The sequence below is a fragment of the Bos indicus x Bos taurus genome, chromosome 9, assembly GCF_003369695.1.
Source record: "Bos indicus x Bos taurus breed Angus x Brahman F1 hybrid chromosome 9, Bos_hybrid_MaternalHap_v2.0, whole genome shotgun sequence".
Lineage (NCBI taxonomy): Eukaryota > Metazoa > Chordata > Mammalia > Artiodactyla > Bovidae > Bos > Bos indicus x Bos taurus.
Genome location: NC_040084.1, coordinates 38,283,115 through 38,305,255, shown reverse-complemented (window position 1 = coordinate 38,305,255; position 22,141 = coordinate 38,283,115). Strand labels below are relative to the sequence as shown.

Here is a 22,141-nt window from a genome sequence, read left to right as displayed (position 1 = left end):
AACTGAATGGGAGAGCAGACAAAAAGATGTTCTGCAAAAAGAAAACAACAAAAGGCTTATTTCCACTGAACATTTTGATATATTGCAGGCCCAAAAACACAGGTCACAGGAAAAATGTACTTCACCTGCCAAAATAATCACAGATAGTCTTTGAGAGTAGGAAGAGCCCAGCCCTTTAATAAAGCCCAGAGATTTTAAGCACCTTACAAAGAGTATTATCATTCCCCCATAAAGATAATTACTTGATCTTACAAATATATTTATATTTTCCTAGATACAGTATTACTTTCACCATACTGAGGATCTTCCCCACAACAAAGATCGGGAGGATAACAACGGATGATGGTGCCCACTGTTTCGAAAGTGAACCGTTGAGTGCGCAGCAGGTTAGAGCTGTTCTGCCTCCCAGAGACCTTTTTATTTTGCTGACTACGTCGGGGCTGCCCTAACCCCCTGAAGTCTTTCTTATTTCTCATTCCCTATTAGACTCGGGGCACATCTAAGCAGTGCTATTTCTGGGGCAATCCCTGGATTTTGTGTGTGGAGGTGGGGGGTACTTCTCTGGTGGTTCAGTGGTAAAGAATCCGCCTGCCAGTGCAGGAGATGAAGGTTTAATCCCTGTGTCGGGAAAATCCACTGGAGAAGGAAATACCCACTCCAGTATTCTTGCCTGGGAAATCCCATGGACAGAGGAGCCTAGCAGGCTGGATTTCAGGGGTAGTCCCTGGATTTTACTAACTATAGTTCTGTTGGGAATTGGTAGATTGTCTTTGAGAAACTTTCTGTTAGAAGAGTAGGGTGACTTGGCTTTGAGATCAGCAGTGAAAAAGCTCCACAGATAAAAATGGAGATGCTGAAACTCAGAACTGTTACAGAGCAGTTTGGGACAGTCACAGTGGGGTACAACTGCCAGAAGAGACCACTTTGGTGCCAGCACACATTTAATTTTCTTCATTAATTTCTCAACTTGTAATTGTTTTGCATGATGAGAGGGAAATTTCTTAAAGTCATGTGGAAACCTGAATGATGACTGTGTGCAGCAGGAAAGGCAGACATAATGTGGTCTGGGAATTTTTAAACTTAGTTCTTCAATTGTTTTAAAACAAAAGGGTCATTGTTCATTTTTGAAGTAGATCTTTTTTCTTTCCTCCTTTTGAGATCCAGGATGTGTTGTTTATTTTTATATGACCATCAGAAAAACTCTAGCCGGAAATTCTGAAATCTTACTGCACTTGAAAGCTTTCTTTTTAAGTATAGGTGCTGAAAGCATAATTGAAGAGATCAGTAGCCATATGGGGCCTAAGAAAAATTATTGAAAGGAAAGAAGCTACGAGTAGTGTGGTTATAAATTAAATTAAAAATTTGGATAAATATACTGATCAAAAGCCAAGAGAATTTCTGATATCTTAGTAGTTAAATTATTTAGGAATAAGGCATCAATGGTGATATGTCACAACAAGAAAGTGAACATGGATACACTCTTGTCTGATCCAACTTGTTTAATATCCCAACACACAGATCACCAGATGTTTCTCACCCCTATTATTTGCCTTGGTTATGGTGGCACCCCACTCCAGTACTTTTGCCTAGAAAATCTTGCCTAGAAAATCCCATGGACGGAGGAGCCTGGTAGGCTGCAATCCATGGGGTCACTAGAATCGGACACGACTGAGCGACTTTGCAGCAGCAGCATGGTGCCCATGCTGTGATTCAGTAGGACAAAAGGATTGCTCTAAAAGTCAGGAAACTTGAGGTGGTTCTAGTTCTGGAAACCTGCTGTGGGACCTTGAGGAAGTGACTTAGCTTCAGGCTCCAGTTTCCTCCTCTTTCAATGGTATTTGTGGCATGATGCTTTTTAGGCTTTTCCCATCCTAATGATCTAGAATTCTGTAAACCTTCCTGCTGTTTCATATTTGTTCCATGCTATGAAACTTTGAGCAAATTATTTAACATGTCCACATTTTGGAAAGTGAACATGTTAGTAGCTCAGTCATGTCCAACTCTTTGTAACCCATGGACTGTAGCTTCTGTCCATGGGATTTCCCAGGCAAGAATACTGGAGTGGGTAGCCCTTCCCTTCTTCAGGGGATCCTCCTGACCGAGGGATGGAACCCCAGTCTCTGGCATTGCAGGCAGATTCTTTTTTGTCTGAGCCACCAGGGAAGCCTAACACTAACATATTTATATAAATTAGACTGATAACAGCTAGCCTGCCTGGTTTGCAAGGAATAAAGGTGGAAATATATATGAATATATCTTGCAAATCATGGAAGCTTTTAAGTATTAACATTGTTTTTTGATTAAGTTAGTCATTGGAAATTCCATTATTTTTCATTTATAAATAACATTTGTCCAATATCAGCAGCTTTTTGAAAGTTGTGCTCTTTAAACTTGGGTTGAGATATATAGGGAGCTTTCCTAATTTATCAGAAGATCAGTTCTGTCTCAGTATTCTGAACATATGTCATAAGGCAAAATAAAATATCTGGCAGCTTGCTTTAATGACACTGTGAAAAGCTTAAGGTGTCACTTTTTTATTCAAATAAAAAAAGATAAAGTTTAAAGTATTTATTTTCTCCCTTTTAGTAGACATAGCATTCATAGTGGAAGCATTTTGGCCTTTGGAGATGAAGGACTACAGATGGTTGTAATCCTGTGTTGAGGGAGGGGAAAGTAAGACCAAGAGTTATCTTTTTAGGTCAGAGTGCAGGTGATAAAGGGTGGTTAGATTTTAAGTTAAGATGATGTTAATAATGATGAAATAATTGGTTTAGAAAAGTAAGAACCATGCAAACATCTGACTGTTCCTATGAGGGCTGAAAGATACCATCATCTGCTCTGCCCAATACCACTCTCCAAAACTTTACAAAACTCATTTGCTGTTTTGCTCAGCATTCCCAGGTAATAACTGAGACAAAAGTGGAATTTCCTAATTTCCTAGGAAAGGGCCAGAAATATCTTCTGACAGGAACAGGAAGCATAAAAATATCTCTCAGGAGAGCACCAATTGTTCAGAGATTTCTAGCTTGTGTTTGGAGCTGCAGCAGAGGTGCTTGGAGCACCGGAAGCTCTGCAATCAGCAGTTCACAGTGACTCTGAGGCAGGTGTGTGTAACACAGAGACACTGCCTAGGAAGCACTAATTTGAATGAGACTTTGGGCAACATTTTGGAGATCCGTCATGATTTAGAATATCAGCTTGGAAGCGCCCAGTATCATGATTCTCAAACACTGTAGAGCAAAGAATTCCCTTTTTCTCTTTCTACATGAGGGAAATCTCAAATAGAATTCACCTATGAAACTGATTAAAAAGATACACTGGTTAAAGGAAGCAGAGTCCCTGCTTCTTGCTGCTCACACTCCCACACCCTAAGTTGTACCTGAGGCAGGGCATTTTCATGAAGCCTCAGTTTGAAAGCTACTGATTTAGTAGGTCTTGTGTTAAAAGGTCTCTAAAGAGATTTTTCCCTATGATGTATTTACAGTTCTACAATTGTATTGCAATAATATAGTACAATTCTACAGTAGCACCTCTGACTCCTCTGTCATCCTTGCTCTCCAAAACATGGCAAGTCATCTAATAAAATCTCTGCAATGACATCAGCATCTGTTTTCTCTGTTGTAGACCATGGCCACCATCTAAATCCAGACCCTTCTTACTTTCTCCTGGACAATTACCAATACATGTTACTCTGGTTCCAGGCTTCCTGTTGCCTACTGCCTTATCCGTCCAATAGCCCTTTTCCAGATCAGTGTTGATGAATTCTCATTGAGCTTCTTTATGGTTTGAAGTTTTCAGTGACTCATTGTTGTCCAGTCCCACCAATTTGGACTATCTCCCTTTTCAGAAGAACCTTGTGTCTTTGATCTTTATTTATCTGATCCCCTCAGCTTGAATTTTCCTCAGTCTTAAAGATTCAACTTAAATGTCACCTATTCCATGAAGTCACCTATGAACTTCCCACTAGAAGTGAATATTCCTTCTAAACCCTCCTAAATAAGAGTTTTGATAACATACCAATTTAGTTGTCGTACACTATTAGTTACTTATTTTATCTCTTTGACTGTGTTCTATGCATCCTTGTAGCATACAAAGCAAGTTGCTGAGGTAGTAGGTACCCTTTGGAAATAAGAAAACAAAAACATTGATGCTGATCAATCAAGTGTCTCTGGACACCTAAGGAATACAAAGTGGCAATATAAGACTGAATATACTGCTCTTCATATTTCAAAATATCTAATAAAATTAATTGTGACATGCTCATAGAAACATACAACTGAACTGAAACGCTAAATTTTTGTGTTTGTTTTGCTTTTGGCTGAAGTTAATACAGAGTGATAACACATTATTTTATCAGAAGCTCTCTTTTGCTGTTATAAATTACTTTGCCTCATTAAAAACTGAGATACTGCATAACATACTTCCCTTGGTAGGTGTTATTGACTCAATTATGTGTACCGCTCCCTGCCCTACCCCCATCCAATTCATATGTTAAAGTTCTGTGCATGATATCAGTGTATTTGGATGTAGTGCATATAAAGAGGTAATAAAGGTTTAGTGAGATCAGAAGGGTAAGTCCTTAATCTGATAGAACTGATGTTTTTATGAAAGAGGATGATCTCACTCTCTCTCTTTCTCTCTCTCTCCATGTGCACAGAATAAAGGCCATGTGAGGACTCAAAGAGAGGATGGTCATTTACAAGTCAGGAAGAGAGCTCTCACCAGAAACCAATCCTGACAACTTGATTCCAGACTGCTAGGCTCCAGAAAGGTGAGAAAATAAATTTCTATCGTTTAAATCTCCCAGTCTGTGCTATAACATCATGGCAGCCCAAGCAAACTACTACAGTAAGCAAAAGAGTTCCAAACCAGAGACTAGAGGAACAGGAGAAGCAGTAGAGATTCTTGGGCCTGACGATCTGGGGAAGCACTGCTCTAACACCTTCCTTTCTCCAAGGTTAACAACAGACCCCACAAGTGACTGCTAGCAGAGCTGTCCTAGTTCAGGAGGGCAGAGGCTACCTGGGTTTGTTCCAGATGGAATCACTGATGCCTTGCCTGGTTCCTCTCAGCTCTTAGCCACTTTGAGCTGAGTGAGTAACTCACTTATTTCAGACATGTTATTTTATTAATATATAGTGCTTGAAAATTCCTAGGAAAGAAGTTAACAGCCTATATGTCTTTTAGGTCTGACTTGAAACCTGCAGTTTCTAAGCTCCCTTTCTTTCCATACTGTCATTTATAGAGAAAAAAAAAAATTGAAAGATAAACAGTTTCTAAGCCTTCACTCAGTTTTCTTATAGTGGACATACTTTGTCTAATCACTTCCCCTGAGTCTCTGCCTTTACTACAGTTCAAGTTCTTTCTTTAGCTTTCTATCAAGTTCTTTCAAGTTATAGGTTCCTAATGTAAACTCAGGATGCCACTGAAGCGATTAATGTTTAGCTTAGGTGGAGATAAATAAATACATACACATTCAGATATTATGTCAATCTTTAAGGCTTTTCTGCCCAAAGAAGAACCTCCCATTGTTACTGAGATGATAGAGTGAGTTTACTCTGGAACTTGAAAAACAAGTCAAAGTATAAACATACCACTAATTCAGTGTTCTTTAAATAAACTCATCAGCTACTAAGACCACTCTGGCATTCCTGGATGATACCGGGGACCCTTGTTAGCTGAGCAACTGTAAGACACTCTGAGATTTAGAAACAGATGTTAGAGGATATTTACAAGACAGAGATTAAAAGCTTGGAGTCAGATTCCCTGCGTTGTAACCTTGAATGAGTAACTCAATTTTTTATTCAACTTCTATACGACTCAGTTTCCTCCTCTGTAGACTAATAGTGCTAATAGTAGTACCTTCCTCATTATGCTATGAGCAAAACTAATAATAGTGTCTCAAACAATGCCTAGGACACAGCAAGTGCTAAGCAGGTGCTTAGGCATTAAAAGAATGACAGCTGTCCTGTAAGGTTGTTATAAAATAACAAGGGGCCCTCTCAGGGCTGAGGCTGCATCAGAGAGACCTGGAATCATCCAGGAGGGTGGGGACTACTCCACTGATGCAGGAAGAGACAGAGGCTCTGTCTCAGGAGCACTTTCCTGCAAGTCTCAGCCCCGTCTAGAAAAGCACTAGCTTGAGGACTAGCCTTGGCAATTTTCATTTTGGGGAACTAGCTCTTCCAAATCTCTTGTCAGTATCTTTCTAGTTTATATCAGAGACCATACTCCTCCCTCCCCAAAGTCACATCATCCTCCCTATAGAAAGCCTCCCTTATTAGCAAAAGAAACATTATAATCCCACTATTTTGAGTCTGGAAATACCCTGTTTTCAAGAAGACTCCATGAGTAAATTCTCCCCATCTCCACTCCCTTCCTCTGAAGGACACAGAGTCTCCAGTGGTCCTGTTCCTAGGCTGCATGTGCTGGGAGGAGAGTAGTGTAGGAGAGAGTAGAAACCTTCCCTCTCATTTCATGTCTTTCTTGACATCCCCATCCGGAATACCTACTATGTGCTCGCCAGGCTTTCAGGAAGTGATGTTCGAAGCAGCGGTTTTCTTTGAAGCTTGAATTTTATTCTGAAGTGTACCTTTCCAGGTCAGGCACTAGTACTGGGGTGAACCTGTAAGCTCTCCTACTCTTGCAGCCATGATTTAGTTTTATATTTTAGGCCTCTTTGTAATTACGTCAAAAACACTTCCTTTTCTGGATTCTCAATTTCCTGAAGTCCATTAAAGTCTAAGCCCAGCTGCACTTTTGAGACTAGTGGTTCTCATCCTTTAATGTGCCTGTGAACAACCTGGGCATCTGGTAGAAAATGCAGATTCTGATTCTTGAGTGGGACCTGGGAGTCTGCATGCCCAACACCAGCCCATGTGCTGCTGGCGCTGCTGCCCTTGGGCCATGCTTGGTGTCTCCATGACGTCGACTCCTCCTCCCCATAGTCATTCACGCTCCTGGGCAATTCTGATACACTGACGATTCTGATTTCCAGAAAGGTCCTTTCAAAAAATATTTGCTTTCAAATGTTGAGTTCTGATTTCTGCCCAGGCTAGAAAAGGCTATCAAATTAGGCTTCCTCTTTACCTTATCATAAAGGCTCAGTTGGGAGCAGCGATACTGTGTCTATTATAATACAGTGATTTCAGTTGATGTTTATGATGAGTCAGTAATCTCTCACTGGCTCTTCCTTCCTTTTGCAGAGTGAAAAGACAGTCTCCTCTCTGGACCCTCGGTCACAGGTCACTTAAGTGTTAGAAGACACATGGACACGAGTCCCCATGTCCCTCATCTTGTCTATTGTCATACTTCCTGTTTTTCCATGTGGAGCTTAATGCTTAGAGTCACCCTGAAGGGTCTGGAGGGGCAGACAGCAGTATCCAGGAACCCTGATGTGGGAGACTGTAAATGTTCATTGGGTACACTTAGGTCTCTGTCCTGGATACTGCCTGGGAACCTCCTGGGTGAGTCACCTTGGAAAGGCTCATGTCCATGGCTGGGCCAGTGCTCTGTTCTGCATTCCATCCTCAGTCCTGCCCCTGGGGTTCTGAGGAAGCAGGAACAAGGACTCTGTTAAACCATTCCCATCCACCCTCTTCACCAGATCAGGACCCCATGTTTCCCTCTACATCTTTGGGTTCTAACTAGGACAGAAGCTGTCCTCTGAGTGATTCTGCTCCTTAAGTTGGCTTCTCTTTAACAGTTTATAATTTGATCTATTTATTAGACAATTATAGAACTTTGTTGGTTGCATTAACCTTGACTTTGTTAATTTTGTTATATTCTTTTCGAGTCACCCTGGGAGATGAAGGGACTTGTTCAGGTTCCTTGAACTGATAAGGGTGATATGATTGTCAGTGGCATGGCCAAGAACCAGAATAGTTAGTTCCAGACTCACAGTTCAGTGCTTTTTCCCACTCTACTCAATTCTGGGAGACTTTCCTATTGATAATTCAACTTAAGGTTAACTAGAAACAGTGAAGAGTGAAGTGATAGTATATTGCATGCATGCCTGCTTAGTCATGACTGATTCTTTGCAACCCTATGGACTATAGCCCTCTAGGCTCTTCTGTCCATGGGATTCTTCAGGCAAAAATACTGGAGTGGGTTGCCATTTCCTCCTCTAGGGATAGTATATTAGAAGTAATCAGTTTTTTTTTTTCTTAAAGATATCTATATCTATTTATCTATCTATCTATCTATGTATCAGTTCAGTTCAGTTCAGTCGCTGAGTCGTGTCCGACTCTGTGACCCCATGAATTGCAGCACACCAGGCCTCCCTGTCCATCACCAACTCCCGGAGTTCACTGAGACTCACGTCCATCGAGTCAGTGATGCCATCCAGCCATCTCATCCTCTGTCGTCCCCTTCTCCTCCTGCCCCCAATCCCTCCCAGCATCATGGTCTTTTCCAATGAGTCAACTCTTTGCATGAGGTGGCCAAAGTACTGGAGTTTCAGCTTTAGCATCATTCCTTCCAAAGAAATCCCAGGGCTGATCTCCTTCACAATGGACTGGTTGGATCTCCTTGCAGTCCAAGGGACTCTCAAGAGTCTTCTCCAACACCACAGTTCAAAAGCATCAATTCTTCGATGCTCAGCCTTCTTCACAGTCCAACTCTCATGTCCATACATGACCACAGGAAAAACCATAGCCTTGACTAGACGGACTTTTGTTGGCAAAGTAATGTCTCTGCTTTTGAATATGCTATCTAGGTTGGTCATAACTTTCCTTCCAAGGAGTAAGGGTCTTTTAATTTCAAGGCTGCAGTCATATATATATTACTGTTGATGTTTAGTCACTAAATCATATCTGACTCTTTTGGGACCCCATGGAGTATAGCCCTCCAGCCTCCTCTATTCATGGGATTTCCCAGACAAGAATATGGGATCGCCATTTCCTTCTCCAGGGGCTTCCTGACCCAGGGATCAAACCTGTGTCTCCTGCATTGGCAGGCAGATTCTTTACCACCAGGGCTCAATGGTAAAGAATTCACCTGCAAAGTGGGAGACCTGGGTTCGATCCCTAGGTCAGGAAGATCACTTGGAGGAGGGCATGGCAACCCACTCCAGTATTCTTGACTGGAAAATCCCCATAGAGGAACTTGGTGGGCTATAGTCCATGGAGTTGCAAAGAGTCAGACATGACTGAGCAACTAAGCACAGCACACATATGTAAAACACTTAATGATTCCCAGTTCTAAAGCTAAAGATGATTAAGTCCCTTGAAACAATTTGAAAGAAAATAAGGCTGGAAGTCAGAAGACATGATTCCTGGCACTGCTGCTTGTGAGCTTTGTGTCCTTGAGTGAAGCACCTCAACCCCTCTAAGACTCAACTTCCTTACCTATAAAATGAGAGGGTTTGAATCCCTAAACTCCCCTTCCGGATCTAATATCCTGTGATCCCTTTGATTTTACAGTTCCCACTGCAAGGTCCAATAGAGTTACACATCCAGGATAACCACCCACTGGCTGGCATTCAAACAGGTCTCCTCTGTGCTGAACTCTGTGCTGCAGTAGAGGCTTCAGGGCTTGTCTCTGGTTTAAGTCGCATTTCAAGGTGTCTGCTGGCATTAGTCACAACAGACAATAATTCCAAGGGAACAATACAGAATGAGGCAATCATTCATGCACCACAAAGAAACACTGGCCGGTCTCCAGGCTTTCAGACTCAGTTCAGCCTCCAAATAACAGGCACTTAGCACCTCACCTGTGACCTGAGGATTGACAGAATCACAGATGACAGAACCGCTCTGCTGTTCCCAGACTAATAGCATACCAACAGGAAGAGAGGTTACACTTAGGGCACACTTAGCTTGTCAGATTATAGCACTGTTTATCAAAGAGTAGCATACACACTGGGACTGTGAATCTTGAAAGGCACTATAGAATAATTCTGCTATGGAAGAAGAAGCCAGCCATGATTTTAAACCCTGATTTTGCTCTGGCTCTTGTGATTCTAAATGGTTCTACAGCCCTGGCATCCCATAATTCAAAGCTTTGCTAGACAGTTGTCTTGCCTTCTGCTGGTGTCTATAAAATGCATCCTTTGGTCCCACATTTAGCTTTTTAGAGCTGCTCAGTGCAGGGTGCCATGCTGTAGTTCACTTTGTAAATAGACAACAGCATAGCACGTAGCAGTCACGTCCACGGTGAATTTAAGTGAGGACGTCTTTGATCTCTAGACATCCCGATCTCCTTTAAAGCAGCCATGCCACTCCCTGTAATGGAGGGCATAATTTCAAAATAAATATTAATATACAGAGTCTGCACTGTGCTCGAGAGTCCTGTTAGCTGTAGAATGCAGCACGGATCACTGCTCTAGTCTCCAAGAGACTTGGGCTAATGCAGCTTTTAATGTTATGGGATTTCTCCAACTCATTGGTTCCCATGGAGTCATAAAAGTTGATACTTGACTCCATTTAGGTAAACACTAGAATCTCTAGCTTCCAAGAAAACACAACACACAAACTAAGAAATTCCTGGAAGTGAAAAGAGGGCCATATTGCATGTTACTCAATATGACCACTCCTCTCTCTCTTTTTTTTTTTAAGAATTTATTTCTTTGTGTATTTTTTTTTCCTTTACGTACAGGATTTGGGCTTTAATATGGACATTTTCCCACTACCATTCATCTTCGGAATGCTGTTTTCCCCAAGTTTCTCAGGATAAAAAGACTCAGATTCAGAGCTGCACTGCTGGCAGCTGAATTTCATTAAGACTTTGATGGGAAACTTAAGTTGGAATTACAAACATCTGTGGTTAAACTTCCCTTTAGTAAACCATTTCCCAGAATTTAACTGTACCACACGAGGAGCAAAAAGAAAAAACAGCTGAAAAAAGAATGCTGCTCTTTGGCAAATGCTGGAGTAGATACTTAAATATTCTTCTATGTGATGACTATATCTCAGTCAAGTAGCAGATTACCTGCTTTAGAAAACACGTGATTGTTTGGAAATGCTAAGTTTTGGAACTCAGAGCATGTGCTGATGATCTGATTTTAATGGTTTCTGATCAATCAAATGTCTCAGAATTATGTCTGGCCATCATTATTTGGTTACTTTGAGCAAGGAAAAACTCCATTCCTAAAGGAGAGGAGTATTGTGGCATTATATGTTTAAGGAAATTATAACAAGTCAGATTTGAGAATTTAATTATTAATGGGGGAAAAAAGTTATAGTCCTTGTCATATCAAATTTATTGCGTTTTTTCTTTTTGTTTAACTTTTTCGAGATTTTGAAAAACTCATTCATTTTTCTTAACTACTCAGATTCCTGGGGAAAGGTTATGTTTAAAGAACCATTAGGGATACAATGATTATAATAATTAAGCTAGTTTCCTTCTCCAATGTTGAATAATCAACAAATTTGTAAGCCAAAGTTGAGAGTAATCAAATTTACAGAATAAATAAAAATTTAGATGAAAATAAGCAAATACTACAAACATAAATTTGCAGGTAGATAAAAACAGATAGTGGAAGGAAGAGGGTGAGGAGGGAAGGAGAGAAGAGAGAATGAGGGCAAACGTTGCATTAGGCAGCTTCTATACATAATTTCACTTAAATTTCACAAATAAGGCAAATACATTTGTACTCATTTTAAACCAAACAAACCAAGCCTCTGAGCTAATCTGCCTAAAAGTCAAACAGCTAGAAAGCAGGGGAGCTAGATTCCTACCACATCTGTCCGGCCAGATGCGCACATTACGCCTTTGATGAAAGGTGAATTTCAAATGTAAAGCAGAGGACTGCAAATAAACAGTCTTCAGGCTGAACTGGACCATCAGCTGTGCTTCCCTCAGGGCATTAAAAAAATTGAGTCAGCAATTTCACTGAAGAATCCAGATTCTATCTTCTCGTTAAACACAGAGGTGGGTGCCCCCAGGAGAGGCACGCTTCCTCTGCTGTTTCTTGGGCCCCATCACTCATAGGACATGTTCCTTTCACTGCCCAGTTGTTTTTTGCTTGGCCTTTATAAAAATCTGAGCTTCAAAACTTTCTCTGTCCCATAGGATCAGCAATTCTATTTCTAGGTATATACCCAAAAGAACTGAAAGAAGAAACTCAAATGGATAATTGTAGACCAATGTTCATAGCAAAACTTTTCATAGCAGCCAAAAGGTAGAAACAACTCAATGTCCACCAACAGGTAAATGGATAAACAAAATGCGATATATACATAGAATAGAATATCATTCAGCCTTAAAAAGGAATGAAATTTGGACACATGCTACAAAATGGATGAAGCTTGAACACGTTATAGTGAGTGCAGTAAGGCAGATAAGAAAAGACAAGTAGATTCCACTTATATGAGATACCTAGAGTAGAATGGTGGCTGCCAGGGCCTGGGGAAAAGGCTAATGGGAATTATTGTTTAATGTATACAGTATTGAGTTTCAGTTGGGAAGATGAAAAAGCTTTGAGATGGATGGTGGTGATGATGATGGATGGCAATGGATGATGATGAATGGTGAATGTACCTGATGTCATTTAAAAATGGTTAAAATAGTAAATTTTGTGTATATTTTACCACAATTAAAATTTTTTCTTCTGGTTACATCTGAGAACTTTAGGATCACAGCAAATGGAATTCTCTGTTTTTCAGCAATCTTATAATAAATTCTGTAATATAGGCCATGTAATTTGTGCTATTCATCTAGCAGGTCAGGTGTCAGTTGCTCAGTCATGTCCGACTCTTTGCGACCCCATGGACTGTATCCCGCCAGACTCCTCTGTCCATGGAATTCTCCAGGCAAGAATACTGGAGTGGGTTGCCATTTCCTTCTCCAGGGGATCTTTCCCACCCAGGAATTGAACCCAGGTCTCCTGTATTGCAAGCAGATTCTTTACCATCTGAGAGCCACCAGGGAAGCCCTGCATAAATGGTCTTTGAATGGTATTTTATATACCTTCATTTTATTCCCAAACTTTGACAAAAATTATTTCCACATATAGTTCTATTTACCTAGCCACACTTTCCCAGATACTCTTGCAAGTTGAATTACTTTCATAAACTCCTTCCTAGCTGTGCCACTTACCAGGTAGGATGCCTGGGCAAATGCTCTGTGCCTCAGTTTCCATGTTTGTAAAATGAGATGATGACTATGCCAGTCTATTGAACTGTTATGAGGGTTAAAGGAAGTAACTCATGGCAAGTGCTTAGGCCAGTGTCCGACACATGGTAAATACTCAATGAATGTCATCTATAGGCCACGGTATTACCATTATTATTATTGTTGTTGTTGTTACTATATGCCAGTTCTTCTAAAATAATGTTTCCTACGAGCCTTCTTCAGTGTTTGATGAGTGGCTGTGCTCTGCTCTCCTACCCCAGGAGTAGTACTTTTTCTATATTACCCCCATGGCATTAGTGATAGTCATTCTTACAGAACATGAATTCATTCTGCTTTATATAGTGGCTATATATATATCTTTCTATCCTAGATTGCTTACTCCTTGAGGGTTGGAATGTGACTGCTTTTTTTTGTGTTCCTCCTGGCCCTTGCTTTATTGCTGTTTACATGGCAGAACTCAAAACCTCCTCTTTGGAGGATATTGAATGAAATAGGCTTCCCAGGTGGCACAGTGATAGTGAATCTGCCTGCCAAATGCAGGAGATGCAAGAGACGCAGGTTTGATCCCTGGGATGGGAAGATCCTCTGGAGTAGGAAACAGCAACCCATTCCAATATTCTTGCCTGGGAAATTCCACGGACAGAGGAGCCTGGTGGGCTACAGTCCATGGGGTCACAGAGAGTCAGACAGAGTCAGACCGACAGAGCACACACACATAAGTGAATGAAATAATGACTGCGTGTCAGGGTGGATGTGAGGGTGTCAAATTACCAACCACACTGTTGAAGAACGGTACAGAATGATGGCCCAGGCCAGTGACTGGAAGTCTTAGTGTGATTCTACAGAGCCTCTTTCAAAGTCTAGGAGCAAGATAAGGAAAAGGAAAGCAGATAGTGAAAGAGATCTAAGCTGTCTTTTAATAAACATACTGCAGTCCTTTAGTAGCCAGGCACCTAACTATGTGTTGGAGTACAGCATCACAAATAGACCATGAAGGGAGTCTAGAAGAAAAGTACATCAGAATGAGTCTCCTTCATAGTGCTTGTCTTTAGCAAGCAGGTTTGTCTCATGCAGGGTATACTTGTACATGCAGTTCATGGGGCACAATTTTCTTGGAGGGAAGCTAACAGCAGCAGCAGCAAAACCCAGGAGATAAACTAGGTTTATTAGGAGATAAACTCCTGTTTTCCCCTGTCAGAGAAGTTTGCTCAATATTGTCAGTTATTTCCCTTATTTTCTCAATAACCTACCAAAGGCAGTAACAGTGCTGTAGCACTCCACCACTTCACACTTTGCCCCTCCAGCAGAGTCCCCATTCTCCTTCTGAGTCTCTGGGTGGCTTCTTTCCAGCCACAAAGAATATAGACAAATGGTGATATTAAGTAAAACAGCACCATAAAGTCCTGAGAAATATGCCCAACTAATGGTTTCTTTTAATCAACCTCTAACCTAGAGTTTGTGACCTTGTTTAACTCCTGCTTCTTTCTGATAGACAAGAATGTCACTCTTTCCAAGGACACTTGGATACCCTCCTCTGGGGATGTTACTCTCTCTGTCCCTGCATCCCCGCCTGTTCTTCTGCGTCTCCATATTGGCCACGAAGATTTGTGCCTAGTTTCAATTGTGCCTATTATTCACTTGTATAATAAAATTAAGACTTTGTTTTCTTAAATGTGGAATATTAGGATACTAAATCTACTTTATGACACTACCTAGTTTCCCCTTTCCCCACCCCTACCTACTGAAAATCATTGTTGTCACCAAATACTCAGGAATAATGGACTCAGTAAATTATCTGCTTATATAAAAAAACAAAGCTAGTGTTTTCCTCACCTAGATAGTGAGGAAATCCTGCCAACTAGCACAGAGTTACCCATGGGTGCTCCTCTTTTCACATTCTCTGCATCCTGAGGGAAGCTTGTGCTTATTTTAGAAGGTAGGGAGGGGCCTTCCTTCTTGGTCAGCCAGCACATCCCATCCTTTTCCTCAATGTACATTTAGTGCGTATGTTCTCCAACTCACACTGTGCACCAGTGTGCCTACCTCTGTGCTGAGGGTGGAGGGCTCAGGGGTGGAGAGGATGTCAGTCCTGCTATGGAGGAGCATGGGGGAGCCTTAGAAAGACCACCAGCCTAGCACCTTCCACTGCTCCATGCTTGCGTTAATATTTTTCTTCCTTCCCTTTGAAGGCAAATTGAGGAATAACCATTTATATACACATATATATACACACATGTATATATCCAATTCAAATAAAATGAATATTTTTAGACTATCCTTCCATCCACTTCTCGAACCTCCCACGAATAATGTTCTGTATGAACCCATGTTCTCTTTCTATAGATGAAAATACAGCCTCCTGAACCAATTCATCAGAGTGGCTGTACCATGTTATTAAATCTCCAGAATGTATTTGATTTCAGGTCTCCTTCCTGGCTATAAAGAGCATGGGAAACCCGACTGGTGGGGCACTGGGATCGCTGTGGGACCACAGGCTGACTGGAGGCATTATGTGAAACTATGCAGTGGGAACATAATTACCCCAATCCCACCCTTTCTACATCATATACTTTGAATGACTAATAGCTTCTTTCTGTTTCCCTAAACCAAAAACCTCAATGGGCATTCTGAACCTATTAGTCTCTGACAGTGTTACAAATTTAACTCACTACAGGACATTCTTTTTGATTGAAAAGGTACAGACAAGCAATATTAAGTAAAATAGCAGCATAAAAATAAACTTCTGAGAAATATTCCCAAATAAGGGTCTCTTTCAGTCCAATAATCCACGTATTGCTCATAATAATAATAAAGACAACACTTGGGATGTATAAAGCATTTCCAGTCAGTCACTGTGTTAAGCCCTCTATGTATTTTATCTAATTTCATCACAGTTAGTATATGAAGTATGATGTAGACATCAGTAACTTCTCTAAGCCTCAGTTTCTTTATCTGCAAGTTGGGCATCTGTAGTTTGCTCAAGGTAAGGAGCACAGAAGCTAAAATTTGAGCTTGGGATCATCAGACTGCAAAGCCTGCAATCTAAAACTCTGATGTGCTGACTTCATATTATTTCACTGGGTATGTGAGGGCATAAGAAATTGTTTGGGGTTTCAGCAATAAATTTAAGTTTCCCTAAGAATAAAATAATGATTTTCTTACTTTTTGTGAGAGGAGAATTACAAAAAGTTATGTGCGCCTGTCTTTTTAGAATTAGCAGGTAAAAATACAGAATGCCCAGATAAACTGAATTTCAGATCAACAATGAAAAATCTTTTTAGCATAAATACATCTCATGAAATATTTGAGATATAACTAAAAATCTATTTGTTGTTTTTCTGAAATTCAAATTTAATTGGGTGTCCTGTATTCTGTCTGGCATTCCTACTCTTAAGTCAAGCATTTCATCCTGGAACTTTCCACACTCAAAGCAACAGGTGGAGATAATGCTTCCTGAGGGGTTGATTCCAAGCCTGTAGAGAAGTGAAGCCTTCCCACTGTGTGGAGTGTCTCCCGATCTGGCTTCTCTCCGAATCTGAGTACAAAGTTGACTAGAAGGCATGCCTCTCTTTCTCATGGGGATTACATTTCACATCACAATAGGGGTTAGTATGCTCTGGCCCTACCCATCCTCCCCTCATTTTAGGGCGTGGGTAGAGCTCACTCCTGGAGAAGGACCATCTTCATGCAGCATATCTTATCAGTAGTAATTAATAAAGCTACAGTTATACTAACAATTAGTAGGACTAGTAGCAATAATCCAGACTTCAGTGCTGTTAGAAATGGCATCAATCCACATAATAGCTTTGGTTCTACAGTTGCTGTAACCATAGCTATAGGGTGTGTGTATGTGTGTCTTCTTAGGTCAACTGCTCTTTCTTTTCCCATGAACTTAGGTGACTTCATTTTCCTCCTACTTAGCATCCCCCACGCACTGGACATGCTATTGTCTGTCTTGGCTAAAGGAGCTTTTAAATCACTTACTCTGGATCCATCTTCCTTTACCCAATTTCTACACTTTGGTTATGTTTTCAATGTAAATGCTATTGCAAGGAATTCAAACAACAGCTCTTTGACTATCATCAATAGCATATATTCATCATTTTTACATTTGGTTTGGGGCTTGACTTTCATCATGACCTCTTGTTTCTGGAATATAATGGCCCCTGTCTATTTAAGGTATTTGCTCTGCAGTTTCCTAACAGCTTCTTTGGTGCCCTCACCCACCCCTCACCCTCCTCTGTTGCTGAGGACCTTCTGATTAATTTGTGACCGAAAGATTGGCTGCGCACTGCTGTTCCTACTGTCCTAATATCACGGAGAGGAGGAGCAGGAAGCCAGTGGCAGGGCACGCACATTATGAGGTGTGACTTGACAAAAATGCCTCTACTGGAACATACAAACGGCAGAAAGTCACAGAAGTGCCGCTGTGGCCCTAGGTGAGAGTCTAGCCTACTGACTCAGAGTATTCAGGACACATGCCCTTTTGCCAGCTCGAACAAGGACGTGTTCCAAAGTCTCCGCTCTCAACTCACAAAGTCCAAATCCAAAGTACAAAGTAAAACTCTTTATTTCAAGTTTCTGAACTGACCTCGTCCAGGTGAAACTCTCAAGGCGGGTGGAAAAGGGAAGGCGGGGGAGGGGAACAACGAGTGTGGCACACGCAGCGCGGGGCGCAGGTGCCCCAGTCGGGTGACAACGGCAGGGGCACTGTACCTTGGGAGCAGGCGGCAGGCTTCCGGGAGCCACGCGGGGCTCGCTGGTCTCAGGCGGGTCTAGTCGGCCGAACGCTGAGCTCCCTTCGATGTCAAAAGGGAAGGCGCTGCCGTCCCCAGACGCGGCGCGGGAGCAGGCGGCGCCGCAGAGGAGCCACAGGGGCAGGACTGCGCACCAGGCTGAGCTCAAAGCCATCTCTCCGCTGACATCCGACAGGGCTCGTCCAGGGGCTCGGCCACTCTTAGTCCTTGCCAGTCCCCGCTGTGATGCGGTGGTGCCTCGCTTATGGTACCTTCTCTGCGTCTGCGGTATCCAGATGTGGGAACTCAGGGCAGCCCCGGGAGCAACTTAGTAGAAAAAGGGAGAGTGAGAGAGTAAGCTAGAGCCGGCCTCCCTCCCTGCCTCCCTCTCTCTTCTTTCTCTCTCCCCTCTGTTTCCCTCTCTCACTTTCTCTCTCTCTCCCCAGAGACACTGGCTAAAGAATGTACAGATGGATGAAGCTAAAGCTCAGCATGGAGCGGCGGATGGGTTTGGGACGAGCCCGGGAGCGGAGGCCACCTCCTGTCCCCGGCGGTCGGGTGGGGACTAAGGGTTGCGCTGCCCTGGCTTCCTTCCCACACCCATTCTTACCACTCCCTTTTTACCTTCTCTTCCAGGACCTCCCCCTCCAAGCTGGTCTTTCAGGCACTCTGGCTGGGCCTTTCCTGGCGTCCTCCCCTCCCCTCTCAGTTTGGAGCCCCTCCAAGTGCCCCAGATGAATATTCAGCTTTTGTAATTGCTTCCTCACTTCTCTTATTTATTTAGCTAAGGTGCCGGATGTCTTATCTATATTTATGCAGATCTTTTATGTGGCCCCGCTGGTTTGCAGGAAAGTGGGTGGGAAAGGGATTCCGGCTGGAGCCAGAGGTGGATGCTCCCAGATGGCAGGGGAGAGGGCACCCACTTCCTTGGGCAGCTTTCTCCTTTTCTAGGGATAGGCTGCTGCGGTCTTTGTGCTCATACCTTCCCTGGAGACTGGCTGGCCACCCTCTTCCTCCCAATAGTCCTCACCCAGAGGGCTTGGGAAAAGAATATCTTTCACTCCAGCGCTGGAAAATGACTTCATTACTCAAATGCATGAACTTTTATTTACAAAGAACATCTTGTTTTCCTCCTAAAGCGGTGCTTTGTAAGGGGCCCGAAACAAGGCTTGCAGTGTATGAGCCTGTCAAATATACTGCCTATAGCCCGACCTCTTCCTCTTGGCCTGTAATCTCATGCCTACTACATCTGTCTGTCATGTAACCTTTCCAAGACTTTGGGGTGAAGTTGAGCTACAGTTATGTTGGGGTACCCATGTGGATGGGTCGGTGGCCCCTACAGCTAAGATACCTTTGCATTCATGGGCTTTATAAGGAGCTTTAAACATTTCCATGAGACCCAAACATGTCTTTAAAAGGATTAGATGAGACACTCATACAATGACACTTAAGTTCTGAGGTGTTTGAAATCACTCACAATTGTCGTGCAATAAAACATTTCAATAAACCTGTTAGCTCTATTTATAGGAAAAAAATCATTTTATCTAAGACACTTAAGTTCTGAGGTGTTTGAAATCACTCACAATTGTCGTGCAATAAAACATTTCAATAAACCTGTTAGCTCTATTTATAGGACAAAAATCATTTTATCTAAGGATATACAAAGCAGCCATTTATTTTGCACCTATCATATGCCAGATACTTTGCATGTGTTATTTGTAAGCCTCACAGCATTTTTGCAAAATAGGACTATTATTTCTTTTTTATAGAATTAAAAAGGGAGGTTCTGAAAGACTAGGACATTTGCCCATCACACAGCTGGTAGAAAGCTGGACTCAGTTCTCACTGATTCCAAAACTATCTTTCACATTTATACCACACTGAAACTTGCGAAATAAAGGCCACAAATTCAGAGACAGAAGAGATGACATGTCCATTTTTTTGGAGTACCTTCTAGGTGTCAAAAGTTTGCATTATGTAATTTATTTCCATTTTCACTATAATGAGGTAAGTATTGTTATATACATTTGGTAATAGGTATGTGGTAAAAGTACTACTAGAACAGGTAAATCTGATGCTAAAGTCGTTGATTTTTCAAGAACAAAATGGTATAGTGCAAAAGTACCAAAGCTGGAAGAAGCAAAAAGCTTTCCTATATCCCAAAGTATCTGTAATGTTCTCATTTTAAGATATAAAAATAGTATTGTAATGAACCATTAAGCTAATTTACGATCATCTTCTTCCACATAAGCTGGTTAACTTGCTAAATTAAGTAAAAGAACTTAAGCATATATATTTGGTTTGGTTGGTTCTTCAAGAAACTTATTTTGGGAGACAAGATGACCAGACTCTAAAGGGGAAAAGCTTGATGCTCAAATATCCTGTCCCACTCTCAGTTAAAAAAAAAAAACTTTCAATATAGTAATTTTTATTATTGTTACTATTATTTATGTACATATAATATTCTGACTTCAGACATAGACCTCATCAGTACACAGAAGCTGTTCACATTTGTTTCCTGAAGGATTATGTCCTGTCCTTCGTTTAATGTCAATTAACTGCACACTTTTTGTTTCATTCAGAGTCTCTTTTTCCTGCTTGCCAGGTAGTGTTCAGATTCTCTGAGAGCCCTGAGCAGTGGGGGTAGAAATACACTTATTCAAGACATACGAGCTTTTAATTTTTTGTTAAATGTGTACTTCTAACTCTTCCTCCTCGTCTTCTTTCTACAGATACTACTATTATTTTTTTGTGTGTGTGGTGAATATCATATTTTTTCTTTTTTTTTTCTAATTTTATTTTATTTTTAAACTTTACATAATTGTATTAGTTTTGCCAAATATCAAAATGAATCCGCCACAGGTATACATGTGTTCGCCATCCTGAACCCTCCTCCCTCCTCCCTCCCCATACCATCCCTCTGGGCCGTCCCAGTGCACCAGCCCCAAGCATCCAGCATCGTGCATCGAACCTGGACCAGCAACTCGTTTCCTACATGATATTTTACATGTTTCATTGCCATTCTCCCAAATCTTCCCACCCTCTCCCTCTCCCACAGAGTCCATAAGACTGTTCTATACATCAGTGTCTCTTTTGCTGTCTCGTACACCGGGTTATTGTTACCATCTTTCTAAATTCCATATATATGCGTTAGTATACTGTATTTATGTTTTTCCTTCTGGCTTACTTCACTCTGTATAATAGGCTCCAGTTTCATCCACCTCATTAGAACTGATTCAAATGTATTCTTTTTAATGGCTGAGTAATACTCCATTGTGTATATGTACCACAGCTTGCTTATCCATTCATCTGCTGATGGACATCTAGGTTGCTTCCATGTCTTGGCTATTATAAACAGTGCTGCGATGAACATTGGGGTACACGTGTCTCTTTCCCTTCTGGTTTCCTCAGTGTGTATGCCCAGCAGTGGGGTTGCTGGATCATAAGGCAGTTCTATTATTTTTGAGACAAAGCAAGTAATACACAGGAACATGCGTTTTGTATGAATGAAAATAGGCTTCAAATCCTAGGTTTGTTTACAGTGGTTCTGGGAGCTTGACAGAACTTGGTCTCTCTGAATGTCAGTTTCCTCATCTGTAAAATGGGATCATGATGCCACTTTCATTGAGTAATGAAATAATGTGACTAAAGCATTAACACAGCCTGGCATAAAGTTAGTGCTCAGTATTTAGTATTTAACTACACTGTATTTTAAAGTCTTAAAAAAGAATAGAATCTTTATTTTTAAAGAGAAAAAATAACTATGTTTTTTTATCCTGTGACTTGAGTAACCTTCCATTTGCTGAAAATAGCTGTTCACATTTCTCGTTGCTGCTTGGGACTTCCCTGTATAACCATGAATGAGGCACTCATGGATCTTAGAGTGACAGAGCAGGCAGGTGAGGAGGGATACTGGCTATTTTATGGCAAATTGGAAGGCACTAGAACAAAGGTAATCATCACCAAAGGCCCACCTCAAGACCATCAAAGGCCTGAATAAGGGAGAATTTTATTTCTGCTAACACTATAACTGGGAAGTGTCTCCAGTGTGACTGCTCTCTTATCACGACTCTCCCTGTCTCCTTCTCCAGGCGTTCAGCAAGTACCTCATGTCCACTCTCTCTTCTGGGACTCCCACCTGCCCTGTGGTGGAAGGGGTGCTGCTCTGTCATTCCCAGTGCACAGAAGAGAGCACAACATTGCAATAGGCTAAGAGGTTAAATGGGGTTTCCCTGGTTGCTCAGATGGTAAAGAATCTGCCTGCAATGCAGGAGACCTGGGTTCAATCCCTGGGTTGGGGAGATCCCCTGGAGAAGGGAATGGCTACCCAC

General features: G+C 41.6%; 1 protein-coding gene across 3 annotated transcripts in view; it reads right to left on the bottom strand.

Moving 5' to 3' along the window:
- LAMA4 (laminin subunit alpha 4) overlaps positions 1-18,542 on the bottom strand; it is a 148,097-nt gene extending 129,555 nt beyond the window's left edge. Inside the window, exons 1-2 of one of the 3 annotated variants that reach the window (XM_027551173.1) lie at positions 18,435-18,542; positions 17,791-18,137 (exon numbers count right to left, since the gene is read on the bottom strand). In XM_027551173.1, coding sequence (XP_027406974.1) covers positions 17,791-17,985 — 195 coding nt within the window. In that variant the 5' untranslated portion in view covers positions 17,986-18,137; positions 18,435-18,542. The other 2 variants (XM_027551172.1, XM_027551174.1) reach the window with 2 other exon arrangements.
- Positions 18,543-22,141: the final 3,599 nt, after the last annotated feature.